Genomic DNA, 18189 nt, shown 5'->3' on the forward strand with positions numbered 1-18189 from the left:
CTGGGACATTGGGTGGCACTCTGCCCTCAGGACGCAAGAGCCTCAAGGTCAAGCACCAAGCCTTCCCTCACGAGGGTTCAACAGGACTGAAGCAGCCCACTTTGGCCAGCCCACTTGTCACAGATAACCATCATGGGGCTTAGCCAAGGGTGCAACTGGATGTGGTAGGTAGGTCCGAGAATTTCTTGGTTGATATGGGGGCTACCTATTCTGTCCTGACCTCCTACTCTGGAGCCTTCTCCTCCCAAATCTATACCATTTGGATGCTACAGGAAAAACAACTACTAAAAGATTCACCTGAGCACTTTGTTACTGGGATGGACAAATATTTTCCCACCAGTTTCTTCCCTTATTGGGAAGAAATTTCTCCCTGCCTTCAAAATCTTGCAGCTACTGCAGTCCTGATAGAAGATGCTTTAAAACTCTCTTTTGGGGGCAAACTAACTATTTTTACCAGCCCCTGAGTGAAACAACTCCTAAATGGGGGAGGACATTTATGGATGTCTGATTAAAGAATCCTCAGATATCAAGTACTGCTGATGGAAAATCCAGGCCTCACTATATCCCCTTGTGAGGTTCTTGACCCAGCCACCCTCCTACCTACCCCCGAGGGCTCTCTCCCCTTTCACTCTTGCCTAGAAACCTTGGCTCACTGGACAAAACCCCGAGAAGGATTGTTGGAAGATCCTCTGACCAATTCTGAGGAAATCTGGTACATTGATGGCAGCAGCTTTGTCTTGTATGGAAAAAGAAGAGCCAGATATGCAGTAGTCTCCAATTTTGACACGGTAGTGGCTAAACCTTTGCCACCAGGTACTTGAGCCCAATAAGCTGAGCTCATAGCCCTGACTCGAGCTTTAGAGCTGGGAAAAGGAAAAAGAGTAGCTATTTACACTGACTCCAAGTATGTCTTTCTGTTGCTACATGTGCATGCTGCTATTTGGAAAGAAAGAGGCCACCACTTTACCACCCGAGGGTCCCCAATCAAATATGGTGATCAAATCCTTAGACTCTTGGAGGCAGTCCATCTGCCCGCTGAGGTTTCAGCCTCCCACTGTAAAGGACACTAAAAAGGGAGCACAGAAGTGGCACGAGGGAACCAAGCAGTTGATCAGGCAGCTAAGAGAGCAGCATTACAGAATCATGACCTAATAGAGGTTGCCACCTTAGTTCACAGACTAATTTGCCAGAAACTCCTTCATATACTGAAGGTGAGACTCTTAAAGCTAAGAGTGAGGACTTTCAAGAAGATCATATGGGGTGGTTCTAAAAGGAGGGACTCCTTTTTCTGCCTGGGAACTTCCAATGGAAGTTGGTTAACTCCTTACATGCCACCACTCATTTAGGGGAAAAGGCCCTTCAAAGATTACTAGAAAGGTCCTTCAGAGGAACAGGCCTCCAAACGACTGTAAGGCAGGTGGTCTCCTCTTGTCCCACTTGCCAATTAAACAACCCCCAAGGAGCTCGAAGACCCCAGCCGGCCCAGCCAGTCCAACGACGTGGGGCCTACCCAGGAGAGGACTGGCAGATGGACTTCACCCAGATGCCAGTTTCTCAAGGGTATAAATACCTATTAGTCATGATAGATACATTCACAGGATGGATTGAAGGCTTTCCCACCTGGACTGAGAGGGCTGAGGAGGTGATGAAAAAACTGCTCCGTGAAATTATTCCAAGATTTGGTCTGCCCAGGTCATTACAAAGTGACAACGGGACATCATTTACTTCTAAGGTCACCCAAGGGGTCTCAAAAGCATTGGGCATTACTTATTATCTCCATTGTGCCTGGAGGCCTTCAGGAAAAGTAGAAAGAGCCAACCAATTCTTAAAATCAGCGATAAAAAAGATAACCCAGGAGACCTCTCTGGGATGGAAGGAGGCTTTATCAATAGCTCTCCTCCACACCCGAATTGCCCCTCAGGAAGAGATTGGTCTTAGTCCTTCTGAGATGCTATATGGGGGACCTTTTCTTTACGTCAATGACCTCTTCCTAGATCCAGAATCTCAGACCCTCCAGTCTTATACCATGGCCGTTGGTCAATTCCAACAGGATATATGCTTGTGGGGTGTCAACTAGGACACAAAAGATTCTAAGGAGTCACTGCCATATGCCCCAGGGACTCAAGTCCTAATTAAAGTCTGGAAAGATGGGTCCCCAAAGGCTCAACTCCAGCCCACATGGAAGGGTCCCTACCCTGTAATACTTTCTACCCCCACAGCAGTCAAGGGACCAGGACATGACTCCTGGATTCACTACTTACGAGTCAAGCCGTGGAAGAAAACAGAAGAGGATACTCAATACACCTGTGAGCCCCTGGGAGATCTTAGATGCCTATTCAGGACTACCAATGAGTGTCATTCTAATGAACACCCCCAAAATCTAGTTTCTGGGGATAAGGTTTCTCAGGACAGCTCTAAAGAACCAACACAGCTTGGCAGGGGTTGTATTCCAAAACAGACAGGAGATAGATCTTCTGATCCCTGAACAAGGAGGGACTTGAGCCATCCTGGTGATGGGAATTTGGAGTTGGCTAATGCCCCTAACTAGCCCTTGTTATGCCATATTGATGCTGCTTATGATTGCTCCATGTTTTATCAATTGTCTAACCCATTTTGTCTCTACCCAGGTCAACAAGCTACAACATGCAGTGCCAGTTCAACAAGGATATATAAAGTTACAACCGACCATGGAAAATATTGCTCACCCTTAGATGGACACCGCTATAAGGACTCTGAGGCCTGAGACTGGCAAGAGGGGGAGGCCCAATGCCCTTCGCCATACCAGTTCAGCAGGAAGTAGCCAGAAAGACCTTGACGCCCCTATTCCCAAAGAACTGGGCCTCCCATCTATTGAGGGGGAATGTTAGGTAGTTCGAATAGGAAAAAGGAGTCCAGAAGGGCAGTGGCTAAAAGACAAGGAAGGGAAAAGCCCACGAAAATAGAACAGAGGAAGGTCTGAGGACTGGAGTGAAGACTTCAGGTAGAGCAAACAGCACTCCTGGCTGGCCCAATTTACATAGGGCAGGCCCAGAGGGAGGAAAAAAACATATAAAATGAGGAGCCAAAGCGCTGGGGGTCTCTCTCACCCGCTCATGTCCGTGTGCTCGCTCTCTTTCCTCTTTGCGTCTTTTGGGTTGGCATGCCCTCACGCCATGAGGATGTATTTTCCTTTTATTTTCTAAATAAAACGGAGCTGTAACAGTGATCTGGCCGAGAGCTGAGAGCTGTAACACGGTCTTTCGAGAGCTGAGACACGTTCTGTCCAAGGGCTTTAATATCTGTCACTTTAAATTTTTGTTGTGACGAGACAGAACCAAGGAAATTACACACTGCCCTGACGTTTCATCACATCAGATCAGATCAGTTGCTCAGTCGTGTCCGACTCTTTGTGACATGAATCGCAGCACGCCAGGCCTCCTTGTCCATCACCAACTTTTGTTCATAAGTAGTCTCAATTCTACACTTTATTCAGATAAGAGCCTTTAAATCAATTTTATATGACCTGGAGTGGTGTCTATCCTCTCTTGTTATAGAAAGAGGAAATTCCTGAAAATTTTTTCTCTTGCAACATTCTCAAGACTCAATACCTGCTTTCCATTAGCACCTACATAAAAGGAAGGCCTTCTACGGAAAGGAAAAAGGCAGATGCTAGTTCTAAACCAGAGGAGTAAGGGACATGTAACTTCTTACTTGAAGCACCTGATAGAAGTTAGCACCCTTGGGACTTACCTGATGATCCAGTGGCCAATGGATCCCATGGTCCCAATGCCAGAGGCTGGGGCGGGGGCGTTCGATCCCTGGTCAGGGAACTAGATCCTGAATGCCAAAACTAAGACCCAGTGCAGTAAATAAATAAAAAGAAATATTTAATTATTTTTTTTAAGTTAGCACCTTCAGGTCATCTCACCTCTCCCTGATCTACCCCTGACACGTCTCACAATCCGGAACAACCCTGTCTATTTCCTCTCAGGAATGCCTGGGGTAGACTGAATAACAAAGCACTGCCATCAGCATCCCCAGGAGAGACATTCCCCGCTCCCAGCCCCAGCAAGCCAGGCACAGCTGGGTAGTGCTTTGCCAGATCCAGCCATGCTGACATGTATAGCTCTGCTCTGTCCATTTCAATGACTGGAGAGTATCCCATTGCATGAATTACACCACACAAAGGTCTTGATTTCACCCTTTCCTTTGAGCATTTAGGTGGTTTCCCGTTTTCACTTTACCATCAGCACATTCTTCACATGCCTCCTGACCTTTGGCTCACACATGATACTTTCCCCAGGTGTTTCCTCAAGATGGAGCTGCTGGGACTGGAGAGTCTGTTCATCTTCCCCTTTTCGACTTTCCTGTCCCTTTCCCTGTTCATCTTTCCCAGGCACTCTCCATGAGGTTGTGCACACGGGCGTTTTTAGTCCCAGCTACTCCATATGAACTGACTTATTTGAAAAGACCCTGATGCTGGGAAGGATTGAAGGCGGGAGGAGAAGAGAACAGAGGATGAGATGGTTGGATGGCATCACGGGCTCAATGGACATGAGTTTGAGTAAACTCCGGAAGTTGGTGATGGACAGGGAGGCCTGGCGCGCTGCAGACCATGGGGTCGCAAAGAGTCGGACACAATTCAGTGACTGAAATGAACTGAACTGAACTGACTACATGAAAGCTAAAGAAAATCGCCCAGCCACCAGCCCCTCTCTGGACCCAGCCCAGGCCCATGCCTCTCCCCTTTGACCACCTCTGCTTGTGTCTGCTTCACAAAGATGTCTTGCTAATTTTCATCTTGACTAGATCTTTCTGAATCTTTTCTCTTCATACGTTTCATTCATCTTCATTGTATGTCTAAAGCATGGAGTCATGATGCTATTTGACTGTAAGTCTGCCCTAAGTCTGTGACTTTTCTATGCATCTCCCCCATCCCACAGCACCCTTCTGTTACCGAGTCCAAGCTCTCTCTACTCACTACACAATAGTCCACTTAACAGAGAGAGGTGTCAAGGCAAGTAATACAACTTTACCAGGAAAGCTGGCTGACTGACAAGATGGCAGACTAATGTCTCAAGATAACCATCTTTATCAGGGTCTGGATGCCAGGTTCTTTTATAGAATATGGGGGGATGGGAGGATTAAAGTAAAAAGGCCATTAATCTTGCAGCTATCTTCTAGAATGGCCAATCTTGGGGAGGGTATGAGTTAATGTCTTCCTTCCTGTAGCCATCCACAGGTGAACATGGTCCTGAACAAAGGTGTTTTGGTTTAACCTTCTGGCAGAGGGGCTGGGTTCCCTGAGGCAGGCTATTTTGTATGGACAGTATCCTTTTACTTAACAAAAGCAATGAGAAGCAAAGGTTAAAGTAAAAGAAACAGATCTAACATGGAGTCAGTTCTTCCCTGTAACTTTTATACTGGTAATCTTGCTCCTGGGCCCCAGAAATACCTTCCCAGGCTTCTCTTGGAGGCTGCATAGTTCTTTCTCCTGTTCTCTGGGTCATGTTTCTAAGCTTGGCTCAGATGTCAGCTCTTTTGTTTCCTGATGGGACAAAACTTCCTCCTGGGATAGCTGCTGTCGACCACATTTGCAGTCAGGGCCCTGACCTGGAGGTCTGGCTGCCTGGCATGAGCCAAACTGTGAGTCTGGCAGCCAGTCCTCCTTTCATAACCACAGTGACCTGGACCTTACCCCATAAGTGAGAGAATACAGGTTATCACTTGAGTAAAGGTGATCTGGGACCTTTAGAGTGCTCCCTGGATTCCTACCGCTTGATCACATTAGTAACAGCACACTCTCCCCGCTCCCCCCACTCCCAGCAGAATTTCTGCTCTGGAAGACTGTAAAGTGGACTTATTTGTTCTCTGCTACAGATGAGCAAACTGAAGCTGAATGAGAGGCAAGGTGAAATGACTTGCTCAGGGAAACACACCCAAAACTTCATTGTCCATTTTTTTTTTTTTTTCACAGCTTGCAGGATCCTGTGGGCTTCGCAGGTGCCTCTTAGTGGTAAAGAACCTGCCAATGCAGGAGACATAAGACATGGGTTTGATCCCTGGGTCAGGAAGATCCCCTGAAGTAGGGCAAGGAAACCCACTCCAGTATTCCTGCCTGAAGAATCCATGGATAGAAGAGCCTGGTGGGCCACAGTCCATAGAGTTGCAAAGAGTTGGATATGACTGAAACAACTTAGCATGTACACATGCACACAGGATCTTAGTTCCCTGACCAGGGATTGAAGCCCGGACCTGGCAGTGAAAGGGCCAAGTCTTATCAACTGGACCACCGGGGAGTTCCCTACATTTACCATTGTTGATGGCACATCATCCAGAAGACTTTTTAATGTTTAGAACAGAAAATAATAGAACAAGCTCCGCCTAGTGGTGAGGTGCATCACCACAAAGTTCCATTCGGTTCAGTTCAGTTCAGTTGCTCAGTCACGTCCGACTCTTTGCGACTCCACGGACTGCAGCATTCCAGGCCTCCCTGTCCATCAACAAATCCTGGAGTTTATCCAAACTCATGTCCATTGAGTCGGTGATGTCATCCAACCATCTCATCCTCTGTCGTCCCCTTCTCCTCTCACCTTCAATCTTTCCCAGCATCAGGGTCTTTTCAAATGAGTCAGCTCTTCCCATCAGGTGGCCAAAGTATTGGAGTTTCAGCTTCAGCATCAGTCCTTCCAATGAACACCCAGGACTGATCTCCTTTAGGATGGACTGGTTGGATCTCCTTGCAGTCCAAGGGACTCTCAAGAGTCTTTTCCAACACCACAGTTCAAAAGCATCAATTCTTCGACGCTCAGCTTTCCTTATAGTCCAACTCTCAAATCCATACATGACTACTGGAAAACCTAGATGGACCTTTGTTGGCAAAGTAATGTCTCTGCTTTTTCATATGCTGTCTAGGTTGGTCATAACCTTCCTTCCAAGGAGTCTTTTGATTTCATGGCTGCAGTCACCATCTGCAGTGATTTTGGAGCCCCCAAAAACAAAGTCTGACACTGTTTCCACTGTTTCCCATCTATTTGCCATAAACTGATGGGACCAGATGCCATGATCTTAGTTTTCTGAATGTTGAGATTTAAGCCAACTTTTTCACTCTCCTCTTGCACTTTCATCAAGAGGCTCTTTAGTTCTTCTTAACTTCCTGCCATAAGGGTGGTGTCATCTGCATATCTGAGGTTAATGATATTTCTCACAGCAATCTTGATTCCAGCTTGTGCTTCATCCAGCTCAGCATTTCTCATGATGTACTCTGCATATAAGTTAAATAAGCAGGGTGACAATATACAGCCTTGACGTACTCCTTTTCCTATTTGGAACCAGTCTGTTGTTCCATGTCCAGTTCTAACTGTTGCTTCCTGACCTGCATACAAATTTCTCAAGAGGCAGGTCAGGTGGTCTGGTATGCCCATCTCTTGAAGAATTTTCCACAGTTTATTGTGATCCACACAGTCAAAGGCTTTGGCATAGTCAATAAAGCAGAAATAGATGTTTTTCTGGAACTCTCTTGCTTTTTCGATGATCCAGCAGATGTTGGCAATTTGATCTCTGGTTCCTCTGACTTTTCTAGAACCAGCTTGAACATCTGGAAGTTCACAGTTCACGTATCATTGAAGCCTGGCTTGGTGAATTTTGAGCATTACTTTACTAGCATGTGAGATGAGTGCAATTGTGCAGTAGTTTGAGCATTCTTTGGCATTGCCTTTCTTTGGGACTGGAATGAAAACTGACCTTTTCCAGTCCTGTGGCCACTGCTGAGTTTTCCAAATTTGCTGACATATTGAGTGCAGCACTTCCACAGCATCATCTTTCAGGATTTGAAATAGCTCAACTGGAATTTCATCACCTCCACTAGCTTTGTTCACAGTGATGCTTCCTAAGACTGACTTGACTTCACATTCCAGGATGTCTGGCTCTAGGTGAGTGATGACACCATCATGATCATTTGGGTCATGAAGATCTTTTTTGTACAGTTCTTCTGTGTATTCTTGACACCTTAATATCTTCTACTTCTGTTAGGCCCATATCATTTCTGTCCTTTATTGAGCTCATCTTTGCATGAAATGTTCCCTTGGTATCTCTCATTTTCTTGAAGAGATCTCTAGTCTTTCCCATTCTATTGTTTTTCTCTATTTCTTTCCACTTATCACGGAGGAAGGCTTTCTTATCTTTCCTTGTTATTCTTTGGAACTCTGCATTCAAATGGGTATATCTTTCCTTTTCTCCTTTGCTTTTCACTTTCCTTCTTTTCACAGCTATTTGTAAGGCCTCCTCAGATGGCCATTTTGCTTCTTTGCATTTCTTTTTCTTAGGGATGGTCTTGATCCCTGTCTCCTGTACAATGTCATGGACCTCTGTCCATAGTTCATCAGGCACTCTGTGTATTAGATCTAGTCCCTTAAATCTATTTCTCACTTCCTATAATTGTAAGGGATTTTATTTAGGTCATACCTGAATGGCCTAGTGGTTTTCCCTACTTTCTTCAACTGAAGTCTGATTTTGGCAATAAGGAGTTCATGATCTGAGCCAAAGTCAGCTCCCAGTCTTGTTTTTGCTGACTGTATAGAGCTTCTCCATCTTTGGCTGCAAATAATATAATCAGTCTGATTTCAGTGTTGGCCATCTGGAGATGTCCATGTGTAGACTCTTCTCTTGTGTTGTTGGAAGAGGGTATTTGCTATAACCAGTGTGTTCTCTTGGCAAAATTCTGTTAGCCTTTGCCCTGCTTCATTCTGTACTCCAAAGCCAAATTTGCCTGTTACTCCAGGTGTTTCTTGACTTCCTACTTTTGCATTCCAGTCCCCTATAATGAAAAGGATATCTTTTTGGGGTGTTAATTCTAAAAGGTCTCGTAGGTCTTCATAGAACTGTTCAGCTTCTTCAGTGTTACTGGTCAGGGCAAAGACTTGGATTACCATGATATTGAATGGTTTGCCTTGGAAACAAACAGAGATCATTCTGTCATTTTTGAGACTGCATCCAAGTACTGCATTTCAGACTCTTATGTTGACTATGATGGCTACTCCATTTCTTCTAAGGGATTCTTGCCCACAGTAGTAGATATAATGGTCATCTGAGTTAAATTCACCCATTCCAGTCCATTTTAGTTTGCTGATTCCTAAAATGTTGACGTTCACTCTTGCAATCTCCTGTTTGACTACATCCACTTTGCCTTGATTCATGGACCTGACATTCCAGGTTCCTATGTGGAAGGTTGCTGTTGAATCACGCGAATACACCGGGATTCTTGGCCCCAAGGAGAAGAATTCAATCCGGGGCCAGAGACGAGGCTTGATCGCTCAGAGCTTTTGTGTAATAAAGTTTTATTAAAGTATAAAGGAGATAGAGAAAGCTTCTGACATAGGCATCAGAAGGGGGCAGAAAGAGTACCTGCTTGCTAGTGTTAACAATGAGGTTATATAATCCAAAGAATGTCTGGAGGTTGTAAAGACCTCATCAGACCTACTCCCATAATTTACATTTTAAGATAACACTGTCCTCAGGCAGGATACATCCTTGTAAAGACCAGGTCTACTCCCATAATTAACATTTTAAGATAACAGAAGGTTGAATCCAAAGACTGTCCTTAGGCAGGATACATTATTGTTATATAATCCTAAGGAATGTGGAGAAAGAAAAAAAAGTTTGTCCTTTCTTCCTCCTTGAGAATTCCAGACCCCTCTCTCCTTGGGGACCCCTAGACTCCCTATTAACCTGCCTAGGAAATGACTCTCTCATTCCCCCCTTTTCTTTTAGAATTATGTTGCCTAGGGAAAAGGGGCGTCGTTCTCGTTCCATAACTGCTTCCGAGCTGACAGGGGGCATTGTCCCTAAATTGGTGAGGCAACATATTCTCCTAATCCTCATATTGAGGATATCTGATCCAGGGTCCCCAAATAGTAGTTGGAGGAAGCTACAGCAGTAGCAGGAGTTTGAGCAACCATTTGTAACTTAAAAGCTTTCATGCGGCTAGAAACAAATCCAGTTATACAATTACAGATGCAGGGAGCAAACAGCAAGAACAAAACAACCAGAATTATTGTAATTAAGATAGTTGTCCACCATGGGGAACTAGTTAACGTCTCCCAAAGTGAGGCAATTGAGGCTTCAGGAGTATCCATGGCCCTAATCATCTTGTTCATGTGGTTAGTAAAATGAGTAACATTCGTGCTCATATCAGGTATATATGTACAGCATTGGGTATGAATAATGGCACAAGTTCCTCCTTGTGCAGCTGTCAGAATATCTAGAGCCAATCTGTTTTGTAAAACCACCTTTCTAATTTGTGCTTGTTCAGCATTAAGAGCTGAAATAGCCTTTTGAGAATCTTGTAATGCCTGTTGAGTAAAATTATCAAAGCATCCACTCGTAACATAACATCTGTAGTTCCCAAAGAGGGAACAAACGCTGCAGCCAAATAATCATACCAATGAAATACAGACCTTGCCCACCGAGTTCTAAGGTGGGGTAAATTGGCAGGCTTTTCTGGAAGCTCTGAAAATATAAAGCCATGAGTAAAGGCTAGACCCAGGGTGCATCTCCCTATCCAACCAGGGGGAAGCCATGCCCATAGGTAAGAGCCACATATCCAATAAGTCCCGTTTGGAGCAAGCCAGCGCGACTGAGATATCCAGTCCCAATTCGTGTCTGGCCAGACAAAGGGAGAACCTGAACTGGGATTGGAAAACACGGGAATGATTACATTGCATGTTTCCTGAGACAAAAATCCCAATTGTTTCCAATCATTGTAATTAAGTTGTTGGCTAACTTTTGGGGACGGCTCTGTTTGTTCCCAGCATATAGAGGCAGTAGATATTAAACGTCCTTTTTCAGGAGTTAGCCATATAACCTCATCCCATATTTGATAAACGTCAGGTAAAAAACCATTAGATCTAGACCTATTTACCTTATATGTAGCAAAATAGTCATTGAACTGAGACAATGTATAACCAAAATTAAAAGTCACATTATGTCCATAGTTAGAGTACAAAGTGTTGCACCAGTCCATTTTAGGGTTGGTAATTGTCATCAGATGAAGAAGAGGCATCGCATGTGATTGTTGTCGAAGGTATTCACAGACTTGGAGAAAGTCTTTTACTTGAAGTGGGGATGTCCACCACGGGAAGCCTTCCACTGATGAAGAGGGGAGTGCTCCACAGACCCAGCAGTTAGACCGATTGTGGAATGCAGAATAGGAGTGAGCCCAGGACAGGAAGACATTGTCTTGAGGATCCAACGGCAGACTCAGGATTTTTGGAGTCAGCATGTCACGCGTATGTTCCTCGGTTCTTTGTCTCATCACAACAAAGATTTGGAGCAACGGACATTAAAGCCCTCAGCACATCACAGCTCTCGGGTCTTGGACAAACCGTATTACAGCTCTTAGGCAAATCAGTGTTACAGCTTCATTTTATTTAGAAGATAGCAGGAGAATCCAAGACTCGAAGAGAAGAGAGTGGAGGAGTGCGTGGGGAGGGAGAGAGAGAGAGAGAAAGAGAGAGAGAGAAAGAGAGAGAGCGCGCGCGCGCATGCACGCAGGAGAGAGTCCGATAGAAAGCGCTTTGGCTCCTCCTTTTACATGTTTTTTCCTCCACTTGGGCCTGCCCTATGCATATTGGGCTTAGCCAGGAGTGCTGTTTGTTCTGTTTGTTTTGCCTGAAGTTTACACTCTGGTCCTCGGACCTTCCTTGTCTTTTAGCCACCGCCATTTTGGACTCTTTTTCCCTATTCTACCTACCTAACAAGCAGAAGTAGACTCACATAGATTATCAGGCCCATCCGCTGCCCTTTGCTTAACCCTAGAGCTCGGGTCAGAGCCACAAGCTCCGCTAACTGAGCACTGGTTCCCTGGGGGAGAGATTTTGCTTCCAAAACCTGTTCAGCAGTCACCACGGCGTAACCTGCTTTACGCTTTCCATCCCAAACAAAAGAACTGCCATCTGTAAATATTTCCATGTCAGGATTGTCTAATGGGGTATCCTTTAGATCCTCCCGAGCTGCATAGTTTAAAGTTAGGAATTGAGAACAATCGTGATCAGGTGTTTCATTTTCCTTCTCAGGAAGGAAAGTGGCAGGATTTAAATTTCCACAAACTTTAAGCTTAGTTACTGGTCCTTCTAACAACAATGACTGATACTTAAGAAGCCTACTGTCTGTCATCCAAATATTAAACTTAGAATTTAATATTCCACTCACATCATGAGAAGTCAGTACAGTAAGGTTTCGTCCATTAATTATTTTTAAAGCTTCAGGTGCTAATAAAGCCGCTGCCCCAATTACTCTTAGGCAGTGGGGCCACCCACGTGAAACTACATCTAATTCTCTGCTTAGATAAGCAATAGGTTGCTGGTGAGGCCCTCGGGGTTGTGTCAAAACTCCCAATGCCACACCTTTTCTTTCAGTGACAAACAAATTAAATTTGACCCTGTGGGCAAGCTCAGAGCTGGAGCTTGCAGGAGAGCAGTCTGAAGAATCTTAAAAGCCTTTTGAGTTTCTGGAGACCAAACCAGTTTGTCGGTTTGGGTCTGCCGAGTTTCAGCTATAAGTTTATATAAAGGCCGGGCAAGTTCCCCATAACCCGGAATCCAAATGCAACAGTAACCTGTGATTCCCAAAAATCCTCTCAATTGTCTTAAAGTCATAGGTAGGGGGTGATTTAGTATAGGTTTAATTCTCTCAGGGCCTATGGCCCTAGTCCCTTCTGATATGATTAGGCCCAGATATCTAACCGATTGTTGACAAAGCTGAGCCTTTTCTCTTGATGCCTTGTAACCACAGTCTGCCAGAAAGTTTAAGAAATCTTCTGAGGCTCGCGAACAAGCTTCCTCTGTCTCAGCACAGAGCAAAATATCATCTACATATTGTAACACCACTGCTTCAGAGCTATTAAAGTTTTGTAGATCCCGTGACAAACTTTGTCCGAATAAGTGAGGACTGTCACGAAATCCCTGGGGCAAAACTGTCCAGGTTAACTGAGAAGCTGGCTGCGTAGGGTCTTCAAAGGTAAATAGAAATTTCTTCCACCAAAGGCACTGAATAGAAAGCATCCTTAAAATCAATTGCTGAGAAATATTTGGCCCGTTCAGGAATTTCAGACAATAGAGTATAAGGATTAGGCACCACGGGGTGTAAAGGAACGACAGCCTCATTTATTATTCATAAATCTTGAACTAGTCTTCATTTACCATTCGATTTCTTTATACCCAAAATAGGAGTGTTGCAAGGACTGTTACAGGGAATTAATAGTCCCTGCTCCTTTAAATTTTCGATGATGGGTTTTAACTCTTCCTTAACTTCAGGTTTCAGTGGATACTGCTTCTTATGTGGAAATACGTGCGGGTCTTTGAGCTTAACAACTACAGGATTAGCATTTTGTGCTCGACCCACAGATTTTCCATCAGCTCATACTCTAGGATTTACATTTTGTTCAACTAAAGGGAGAGAAAGGAAGGGCTCCATATTCATGAAAACAGAGGCATGGACCTTGCTCAGTATATCCCTTCCCAAAAAGGGTGAGGGAGATTCTGGCACGATCAGAAACTAGTGTGAAAACAGCACAGAAACCCAGTTGCAAGATAAAGAATAGCAGAAATAATACCTTTTGGCTCGTCCAGACAGTCCCATTACAGAAGCGGATAGGGAAGAAAGTGGGCCAGGGGCTTCAGTAAGCACAGAATAAGTTGCCCCAGTATCTAAAAGGAAATCGACGGATTGGCCCCTGACAATTAATACCCGGGGTTCCTCAGGTGTAATTAGGACAGGAGCTTGTGCGGGGACCCCCGGGCACCTTCAGTCCTGATTGTCTTGAGAGTCCGACCCCGGAGACCTACGCCTCTGGGGGTGGTCTCTCTTCCAGTGTGGTCCTTTGCAGACCGGACATGGAGCCGGCGGGGGGGGGGGGGGGGGGCGGCGGCTTAGATGCCTGAGGGCAATCCCGCTTGAGGTGCCCCTCCTTTCCACAGTAATAGCAAGCCCATCCCTTTTCACCTGCGTCCCTCTGGGCATTTTTCTCAGGCTGTTTAAGAACATTTTTCATAGCCATGGCGAAGGCTTCCGCCTTTTCCTTTGTCTTTTTTTGCCTTTCTTTCTTTTCCTCATATTCCCTACCATAATAGACTGTCTGAGCCAGTTGTAACAGAGTATCTAAAGACTGATTTGGTCCATACGCCTGTTTTAATAGCTTACAGCAGATATCTGGAGCCAACTGAGTGAGAAATCTGTTCTTTAAGATCACTTTTCCCTCTTCACTTTCAGGATCAATCTCAGTGAATCTGCAAAGGCCTTCTCTCAGTCTATCTAGGAATTTACCAGGAGCTTCCTTCTCCTCCTGTTCTATGTCTGCCAATTTGCCATAGTTTAAAGGCTTAGAACGCGCCTAAGTCCTTCAAGAATACATCTAACAAAATGACTCTGATCCCATCTTCCTTTAGCTGTGTTGTAGTCCAAGTCTGGTTCTATAGTTGGGACCGCCTGATTCCCAGTGGGGAGGGCCACTATCTCGTTCTCCCTCTTCCCTACTGATTCATTACCAAGCCATTCATCCCCATAAGCAACCGCTTTTCCCAAAACTCGAGTCTTTGACTTGGGAGTCAGCATTTGTCCCAAGATATACATCACATCCTTCCAAGTGAGGTCATAAAGCATAGTAACACCTTTAAAAGCTCTAATATATTTTTCTGGGTCCTCTAAATAGTCTCCCAGATCCTCCTTGATTCTTTGTATTTCTTGATAAGAGAAAGGCTTATTAATTCTCACAGACTGATTATTTCTCCCTGTGGGTGTTTCATAAAGAGGCAACAGCTTGTGTGGCTGTTCCTCAGTCTCTTTGGCTGCTCTGCGCATATGATCCCAGGGATAGACTGGAGAAACCTGTTTTTCCTCTTCTCTTTGTCTCCTGTCCTCCATCTCATCTCTTACTTCGATGGTCTGAGTTTCTACTGAAACCAGAGTAGTCTGAGGTCGTACTGAGACAGGAGATGTAAAGGAGGGAGCTGAAGGTTTCACACCCAAATCTATACCCTTAGGACATAAGTCTGGCATATTTCGCAGAGAGAAAAAGGGCAACACATATGCTACTTCTACCCATTTCCCTTGTTCCTTACAGAACCGGTCTAATTGTAGAACAGTATTATACTTAAGAGACCCTCCAACCGGCCACCGTTCACCATCCTCCAGTGGATACCGTGGCCATGCAGTATCACATAGGAAGACCAGGTGTGTCTTCTTTAAGCCCTGGGGATCAAATCTATCCCAGTTTTTCAGGATACAGTTCAAAGTGAGTGAGGCTGGAATTGTTAGCTCCCATCTGTAAGAGAGAAAAAAAGCGACCAGCACCATTTTTTTTTACCAGAGGTGTCCCTCCCTGCTCTAGATGGGGGTGTAGACAGACGTTACACCGAAAGCTTTTCCTTCCTGGTCGGACTTAGTCTGTCCCTTACCGACGCAGGTGCAGTCCGGGTCCCTCCTGGTTCTACCACCGAAATGGGGTGGGGATGTACCAGGGGTAGACTTGATAGCATCCCTACTTGACGTCCAGCTCTTCACCTTTAATCTTGCTTGCCTCTGATGTCACCCAGGGTGAATCAGAGTAACCTTCCAGAATGCCTCCCAAGCTAAGACTACTAGGGGAAACATTCGTCACCTGAGTGCCTGTGCACGACCCTGAGTATTTCCTGACCACAATAAGACTGACACGAACATAAAACTGAGATGTTCTTTCCAAGCATCACCACACCAGTATAATAGCGTCCTCTGATCCATTAAGAGCCGGCATTACCAAAGGAAAAAAAAACCATCGCAGTCCCAATCTGAGTAACCTTTAACCTCAGAGATGTTCTGGGAGCTAGAGCTCCATCTAGCTTCCGAACTTTCGATTCCTAGCGAGGCTAGGCGCTTTCTTAACTACCAATTCAAGTTTGGGACCTAAGCCACAGTACACAATAACAGTATAGATCACAAGTCCCTTGAAAGTCTATGATCCGATAGATTAGGTTAGTACTTCTAATTCCCAAGGAGTTATGAAATGGTCAGAGAGTGGAAAGTTTGACCGAGAAAGGAGAGTTCGGTCCACACGCTTTGCCCATTTCTGGTTGGTTCCCGAAGGAGACATTGGGTGCCTCTTGGCATTGACAGGTCGGTATAACCCCTGACAGGTTTCTGCCATAAGCCGTATGAGATCACCGTGGAACCGCAGAGCAGGGCTCCTTACTTGCTTCACGCAGGGCATGCCATTCATTCACACAAGCACACGGTAGAGTTAGTAAAGTACAGCAGAAAATGTGTTCGCTAAGAGAACAAATAACTAAAGCTCCAAGCATCCTTACCTTGTCCTGAAGGATCCTGGATGAGCCCCCAAGATGAAAGGTTGTCGTTCAATCACGCGAATACACCGGGATTCTTGGCCCTGGAGAAGAATTCAATCCTGGGCCAGAGACAAGGCTTGATCGCTCAGAGCTTTTGTGTAATAAAGTTTTATTAAAGTATAAAGGAGATAGAGAAAGCTTCTGACATAGGCATCAGAAGGGGGCAGAAAGAGTCCCCGCTTGCTAGTGTTAACGATGAGGTTATATAATCCAAAGAATGTCTGGAGGTTGTAAAGACCTCATCAGACCTACTCCCATAATTTACATTTTAAGATAACACTGTCCTCAGGCAGGATACATCCTTGTAAAGACCAGGTCTACTCCCATAATTAACATTTTAAGATAACAGAAGGTTGAATCCAAAGACTGTCCTTAGGCAGGATACATTATTGTTATATAATCCTAAGGAATGTGGAGAAAGAAAAAGTTTGTCCTTTCTTCCTCCTTGAGAATTCCAGACCCCTCTCTCATTGGGGACCCCTAGACTCCCTATCAACCTGCCTAGGAAATGACTCTCTCATATGCAATATTGCTCTTTACAGCATCGGACCCTGCTTCTATCACCAGTCACATCCACAACTGGGTGTTGTTTTTGCTTTGGCTCTGTATCTTCATTCTTTCTGGAGTTATTTCTCCACTGATCTCCAGTAGCATACTGGGCACCTACTGACCTGGGGAGTTCATCTTTCAGTGTCCTATTTTTTTGCCTTTTCATACTGTCCATGGGGTTCCCAAGGCAAGAATACTGAAGTGGTTTGCCATTCCCTCCTCCAGTGGACCACATTTTGTCAGAACTCTCCACCATGACCCATCTGTCTTGGGTGGCCCCACACAGCATGGCTTCGTTTCATTTAGTTAGACAAGGCTTTGGTCTATGTGGTTAGATTGGTTAGTTTTCTGTGATTGTGGTTTCTATCTGTCCGCCCTCTGATGCCCTCTCTCAGTGCCTACCATCTTACTGGGGTTTCTCTTACCTTTGACGTATCCCTTTCATAGCCTGTCAGAAAATCTGCTAAATACCTGACCTGTGTCCACTGGAGGAGGGAATGGCAAACCACTTCAGTATTCTTGCCTTGGGAACCCCATGGGTAGTATGAAAAGGCAAAAAAATAGGACACTGAAAGATGAACTCCCCAGGTTCATTCATTGGCACAAATAAGATTAAGGACAGAAGAACCCCCACCAGCTTGGATAACAGCTACTGGGGCTCTGCAGATAGAGTCTTTGGGACATACAGAGGAGTAGACTCCCCAGAGTTCCTCAATTGCACCTACTGCCCCTTGCCTGTTCACTGGAGGTTTGAGGAAAGAAGAAATGAGAGATTGTAAAGGAATTCAGATTTTGTTAGGCATATGTGCCTCCAGCCACAGGAGCGAGACCTACCTTAACTGGAGGTCTTCTGGAATTTGAGACTGAGCTACATGAACTTTCTGCTGAGTTTGTTATTAGCTGTCCCAGTTTCCAGCACATTGGGCTTGTCACTTCCCCCACACTGGGTTTTCTTCGTGTTCAGCTCCCACCGTAGGAGCTTTCGCCGAGTTAGGCTCCTGCTGTGCTTGGCCTCCTCCTTGCGGGGGCTGTGCTGAGGTTGTTTCAGCCAGGTTAAATCTGAGCCACGGCATGAAAGATGTCAGGGGAGTGTGTAATTTCCTCGGTTCTGTCTCATCACAACAAAAATTTGAAGTGACGGATATGTTAAAGCCCTCGGACAGAATGTGTCTCAGCCCTCAGACAGACCGTGTTACAGCTCTCAGCTCTCGGACAGATCAGTGTTACAGCTCCATGTTACACCTCAGTTTTATTTAGAAAATGAAAGGAAAATACATCCTCGAGGCAT

At 45.1% G+C, this 18189-nt stretch overlaps 1 protein-coding gene across 3 annotated transcripts in view; it reads right to left on the minus strand.

Annotated features, from left to right (window-relative positions):
- Positions 1 to 6001: 6001 nt before the first annotated feature.
- Positions 6002 to 18189, minus strand: part of LOC138985623 (uncharacterized) — a 35510-nt gene continuing 23322 nt past the window's right edge. Inside the window, exons 3-4 of one of the 3 annotated variants that reach the window (XM_070362850.1) lie at positions 16314 to 16393; positions 6002 to 15295 (exon numbers count right to left, since the gene is read on the minus strand). In XM_070362850.1, the coding sequence (XP_070218951.1) occupies positions 14347 to 15295; positions 16314 to 16393 (1029 nt within the window). In that variant the 3' untranslated portion in view covers positions 6002 to 14346. Of the gene's footprint in view, positions 16394 to 18189 lie in introns of all 3 variants that reach the window. The other 2 variants (XR_011462667.1, XR_011462663.1) reach the window with 2 other exon arrangements.

This window comes from Bos mutus, chromosome 25, assembly GCF_027580195.1.
Source record: "Bos mutus isolate GX-2022 chromosome 25, NWIPB_WYAK_1.1, whole genome shotgun sequence".
Classification (NCBI taxonomy): Eukaryota; Metazoa; Chordata; class Mammalia; order Artiodactyla; family Bovidae; genus Bos; species Bos mutus.